At 27.0% G+C, this 6,795-nt stretch overlaps 1 protein-coding gene across 1 annotated transcript; it reads right to left on the bottom strand.

Annotated features, from left to right (window-relative positions):
* Positions 1 to 2,139: 2,139 nt before the first annotated feature.
* Positions 2,140 to 3,081, bottom strand: LOC125845501 (uncharacterized). Its single transcript, XM_049525016.1, has 2 exons — positions 2,964 to 3,081; positions 2,140 to 2,657 (listed from the first exon to the last, which is right to left on the bottom strand). Exons 1-2 carry the CDS (start codon positions 3,079 to 3,081, stop codon positions 2,140 to 2,142), a joined length of 636 nt encoding a protein of 211 aa, XP_049380973.1.
* Positions 3,082 to 6,795: the final 3,714 nt, after the last annotated feature.

The following is a 6,795-nucleotide window of genomic DNA, read 5'->3' as shown; positions in this document are numbered from 1 at the left end:
TATCTTAGAGGCACATGGAGTGTGTTACCCCTCATATTAGTTTGCAGGAGTGGCCTAGGAGTGGTGGAGATCGGTTCTTGCTTGTAGGCCCGTTGGTTCTCTTATGATGGGTTGGGAGCAGTTTACGGAGGTTTTTTTTTTGTATGCAAATGTAATTCATGTCAAGCCTTTGTCAACATGATCATTGGTCAACCGGGTGACATATTTAGGTAATAACGGCACGCCGACAGCGGGAATTCTTTGATTCTCTATCAGGCTCTAATATCATTTTGAAGGAAAATATTATAAACTCAAAAGTACTTGAATCTTAATTAAAGTTCTCTCTATTTCTTTATAAATCTTTCTTTTTTCGTATATATTTTTGTGTATTGATAATGACTAGCAAAATCACTATTTATAATGGTAGGAAACAAATTAGGTTTCATTTGTTTGCACTTAATAGAGGTCTGAATCTGAATGATTCAGACATTAGGCCATTAAGTGCATTTTTTTTAATTTAAAAATCTTTTAATGGGTCTAAAAAAGTCTGAATGAATCAGATTTGTGACAAAGTCTTATTCTTATTCAGACTCTTTTAAAGACACTTTTGTTTTCAGAAAAAAAAAATTGTGCTCCATATTTTTTTCTAAAAACAAATAATTCAAGTCTCGTTAATTCTCCAACTTTATTAGTTATCTAAATTATTTCTCTTGACCTTTTAATTTTTGTTCTTGCTAGTTGTTTACCAAGAATTGATAAAATTTATTTGATTAAAGTGCAAAACAACTTCATAAATATGTGTTGAAATTGGATTATTATGCCTTTATAAATTTGTTTGAAATCATTTGAATGTATCATATTTATTATTTATTTCAGAAAAGAGTACATGGCCAAACACATTATAGAACATAGAGATGTTTCACCTATTTATTTAAGATTAATTTTAGTTGAATATTTTTTTTTTCAAAAAAAGATGATAAAATCTTTTTCTATAAATTATTTTTATTATTATAATTTATATATATAATTCATGTAATTGCATTTTATTATTATCAAACTTAAAATATTTATTTATAATTCAAATATACGTTTATAAAAGAATCACATTTTTTTCTAATATTTTATGATGTAATATTTAACTACTATTTTATTTGATTTATAATACTTATTGTTTTTACAAATTAATAAATTATTTATATATTCAAATGTTTGAAAACAAACGGTTTTAATTCTCCAATGTTGAGATCTACAGACAAGATCTTATCATTAAGATGTGCATTCAGATTCAGACGTCTTAATCTTAATGAAACAAATGAGGCCTTAAACTAGGACTAAAAACCTATTCATATATGAACTAAGACAAACAAATCCTACTAGATGATTTCCATCTTTCATATTGTTCCTTCATAAAACATCAGTAGAAGAATTCACACTAACTTCTATTAAAAGGAATAACATTTGTTTTTATTTTCAATCAAAAATAAAATAAAATAGAAGAAGGCATGATGCGAACATAATGAAAATTGATTTAGGAAGGTGATCCATGTCTTATGAGTAAAGCATACACACAAAATGAAAAATAAAATAAAATAGGAATGTAATCTAGGAAGTTGTAGGATTTGACACTCTGATTTACTAGCTTAATTTCAACTTGAAATCGTCAAGTTCTAGAAATTCATCAATCCAATCATCGCACTCGTTCAAGGAATAATCACTTGAGCTTGGTAAAGCTACCGAAGGAACTTCTAGTGGTTGAGGTATGTATGCTCCTTGAAATAATTCATTGACATTCACAGATAATGTACTTGAATTGAACACTTTGGAATGATGTTCCTCGTTGAAGTTCGTTGAAGTAACTTGTTGAACATCTGGAGCTTGTCGTTTTTGGGATCTATATTTCTACATAAGATGAAAAATATTAGGAAAAATTGACAAAACCTTGAATCATAAATGTTTTTTTCATACTTGGATACCTTTAGACGGTAGGTGAGACATTCCTTAGTCAAATCCTCCACACACATCCTCTCCAACACATTTTTAGGACCAGCTAAATCAACATGGTAAGACAAATAATAAGAATTTAATAGTAAAATTGTGAACATTAAGAAAATGTCTACTTAAGATTTTCTTTAACCAACATTCTTATTTTTCTACTTCTCTCTATCGAAATAAAAATAAAGTCTTTGAACACTTACCTTTTTCTCCTAACTCACGAACAACCTCGTCTAATTTCTTCTCAAGCTCTGTTGTCCATTTCAGATTTCGTCTTTTCTTTTCTGGTCTTTTTTTACTTATTTTCGATAGCAAAGAATAATCCTCCTCTTTTTCTAAAAGAGCACTACGTTTAACTTGTGCCTCCTCAATCGTACTTCTCATTCTCTTAGACCTTTTTGCCTCATTTTTTTCTATTAAAGAATCTACCGCTTGATCTTGATAAGTCTCAGAGCAATTCGTTATGCTTTTTCCCTTTTTGTTTTGCATTTTCTCAGGACAAGATGTGTTGTCCATTACATAAACTTGATTAGCCCTGTAGTGTTGTGAATTTTCATTTGCCTTGTTATTGTGCCACTTCACATACTTCCATACATCCTTGAGTTTCAATGATGAAATGAGCGACTTCTTAAAAATGTAGCATATCCCTTGTGTTGGTGATTCTTTTATCATTTCGATCATCACCTCTGGAGACATCACTAAGCCAAAATAAAAAATCAGAACAAAATACTAATTAAATGATGTGTCTAGAATTGTGGGGAGAAGTTAGATGTTCAAATTTATATACACCACTTTTGTAAGGAACTTATATAAATATAGAATCTGACAAATATATATATATATATATATATATATATATAAAATCTTCAACTAACACTAATGTGTTAAAGAACACAATTTTTTGATATTATTATTATAGTAGATAAAGTTCAATAATGATATGTTATATTAACATGTTTTAATATACTTTTGAATTAATGAATAGCACACACTAAACCAAGCAAAATAATTAAAATTTTGAGGAAATGGTCTTACAAATAATAGGTTTGTCTTTGATGAGTTGAGTGGACTTGATGAATTCAAGGTAGTCCATTTCAAGCATGTTGGCATCCACCATGACCAAGTCGTATTGATCGATATGTTCCCGGAGAATGGATAGAGCTATAGTGGCTTGCTCGATCGCAGTTACTAGAAACAAAAATCAAGCTCAGAAAAATATCAAAAAAAATATGCATGTTGTGGGATATTTTCATAATAATCAGTGATACACCTTCCATTTCCTTTATGTTATTACACAGATAAAGGTAGTATGAACTAACTAATAATATTACATTAGAAGTATAGAAAGAAATATTTGATTGATGCTAGGTGACTAATATCATTCAAGTCTTTGATAAGTTAATTAATTTAGACTTGTTGCCTAAGAATCCAACTAATTCTTTTCCAAATAAAGTACAACTCAACTTTGATAAAGTTGACGATTAAGTGAATATATTTTCATAAGGTTTGATATATCGATAACCTTTTACACTTGACAATAACTTTTATTTAGATATTTAAGCTACAATATTCTTCGATTGAACATTTAAACAAATGATAAAGTGTTCTTGCTTGACAATTCAAATTAAAATTTTAGAAAAATCTTATGTTCTAGAACATCCATTACATAAATTATTTAATGACATAATTTAACTAGCTACAATATCCATTTGTTATGTTCTCAAGCATCATAAACAAAAATTTCAACCATCAATTTATTAAAACAACAACAAATCTAACAAGTTTTTAAACATTGTTGTAATTTATTAATCTATACCTGCACTTAGTCATACATGACTGGAACACATGTTAAAATTTACTACAAGCTTTAGTCATGTGCATCTCAATTTTTTTGCCAATAATAAAATAATTTTCTTCTTCGAATTTCAACACTCAAATCTACCCAAAAAAATTAAATTCGATCTATAAGTTTCATGTATCTTACAAAACAAACTTCAATAAGAAATTTTACAGAAATTCATTTTTTTTATCTATAGACTATAAGTACAGGTTTTACCTAGGAGATCTAACAAAAATTAGGGGAAAAACGCTTAGCACATATGAGAGAAAACTAAAAGAGGCATAAAATTATTGTACCTTTAAAGGAATGTTCTTCAAGAATTGCTGCTATATTTGATAAAGAAGTTATATCAGGATCAACCAAGAGAATTCTGAGGCCAACATAGGCTGAAGAAACATCTACATTACAAATTATCTCACAATCCATTTCTTAGCCTATGAAGATTTTGAGAGGAACAAGAAGAAGAGATTTTTGAATTTTTGTTCTCTTTCTTTGGTTTCTCTCTTTTTGTTTTGTTTCTACCACCTTATACTAAATGAAGGATAAAATTTTGTCAATTAAATAGTAGCAAGTCAATAATTAGTGTAGTCAATATTTTAGGGAGATGTAATTAAGAAAGATGTAGATAATCTACCAATTTATGTTCAAAATAATTTAGTCTTGACTATTTTCGCGATACAGACAATATCACTTAGTCCCCCATTTCAATTTTCTAATTTTACTTTAATTTTTAGTACATTCAATTTATGAGTAACTTTTAATATCACTTAGGAGGGTATTGTAACAACTTGTTTTTCTCTTTAACATTTTCATCTATGTATTTAGGCAACATAGATATTTGAGGCTTTTGATGGGACAGGAACATTTTCTTCAGAGTCAATATTAATTATTTTCATAACTCAAACATAGAATTTAAAAATCATATGATTTTTAAAATTTATCTACTCAATAATATGGGATACACGTGCAAAGCGCGAGCCCCTATAAGTGGGAAGATCCTAACCTATTATCATTTTAGCCCTATAATATTTATTAACTAATAAATGAAAATTAAATAACTATTTTACTCTTTTATTATTATTATTATTATTATTATTATTAAGAAAACCTCCTATTAAATTTTATATTATGGTTATAATATGCATGATTAATTGATTTTCTATTAATTGATAAATTATAAGTACTTTGAATATGATATCACACATACGTAAAAGCTTTTCAACTTTTATGATTATTCTATGAGTTAAATTATTAACTTTTTATCTTCCTTATTAATTCCACCTACAAAAGTTAAACATATGAAGAGAATTACAGGCTTTTTATTTTCTCTTCATTATTTTCTCATTTATTATTTTGGGGTGTTATGAATAGTAATAAATCAACAATTTCGACACACTATATATAATGAACAAAATCCTTGGTAAGGACATAGAAATACTAAGAGAAGGTCTCTATTCTGACACTTTGATTTTTTGACGAATTACCTCTATTTTATGTTCCTATTTTGATTGTACGTTGTGTTTGAGTTAATTTCTCCTCCAATATCTAAACCATACAATATCCTATGATGATGCAACATAATTAATAAGGTAATGATTCATTTACTTTATATCTTTTAATACCGATTAAATTTATATTTTTTATTTTTGTAGGTGGACACATATATTGTTTTTGTGTATGTATCATGTTCTATAAATATCGTAAATTAATTATACCCGTTACAGGATAAATTGCAAATGTACTACATATGATATTTATGACTGAAACCTAAATGTAAATGCAATTTCTGATAATATTGTTATTATATTAATATTATTTATGAGTAACTTTTAAATGTAACTAGGATACAAGAGAACTTATGTTATATTTCATACCCATATATAAAACAATATACATAATAATCTTTTAAATTGCGCTTATGTGTTATATTTCATAAAGAGTAATAGGACTATATTGACATTATTCAAATTATATATTTTTTTCCCAGATTCAAAGATGGATGTGCTCATATATTTTTTAGTCAGACAATGCATACATCTACTTAAAACTAATTAACATTTGTATATATACTAGATAATGGTGCCCGTGCTACGCACGGGCCCAATAATATAAATAGTATGTTTTGGGGTTAATAACGGAGTTTTTGAAGCGATTGTTTTGCGTGGATAATGGAAAACGTTTTTTTATCACAAGTCTGTACTTTCTTTGACACTATTAAAATGGACCCAATATATGTTATTTTTGTTGTCTCAATTTATGTGACACAAATAAAATTTGGAGAGTCATCGAAATTTTCATTTTTTTTTTTAAAAATGTTTTAAGTTATTAATTATTGTGATTTATAATATTTTTATGTAACTTTCAAATAACCTACATTACTGGTCACTTTGTCCTAATTTATGTGATATGGATAAAATTTCAAAATTAACCCTTTAAAATGTCTTTTAGATATTTTAAGTTGTTAATTATTATTATTTATAATACTTTTTTGATAATTTTAAAATGATATGTGTTATTTTTTCTGTCTAAATATATGTGAGCCCGATAGAATTCTAAGAGTGGACCTATTTTATTATATAGCTTTCAAATATTTTAATTTGGTAATTATTGTAATTTTTAATGCTTTTTAAGTCATTTGTAAATGATATATGTTGCTTCCTTTGTCCCATTTTATATAGTATAAATAAAATTCCCAAAACCAACTCAATTTTTAATATATTTTTTAAAATATTTTAAATTATTAATTATTGCNTAATCTATACCTGCACTTAGTCATACATGACTGGAACACATGTTAAAATTTACTACAAGCTTTAGTCATGTGCATCTCAATTTTTTTGCCAATAATAAAATAATTTTCTTCTTCGAATTTCAACACTCAAATCTACCCCAAAAAATTAAATTCGATCTATAAGTTTCATGTATCTTACAAAACAAACTTCAATAAGAAATTTTACAGAAATTCACTTTTTTATCTATAGACT

Source organism: Solanum stenotomum, chromosome 11 (genome assembly GCF_019186545.1).
Source record: "Solanum stenotomum isolate F172 chromosome 11, ASM1918654v1, whole genome shotgun sequence".
In the NCBI taxonomy this organism is placed as follows: Eukaryota; Viridiplantae; Streptophyta; class Magnoliopsida; order Solanales; family Solanaceae; genus Solanum; species Solanum stenotomum.
This window is presented reverse-complemented; position numbering and strand designations above follow the sequence as displayed.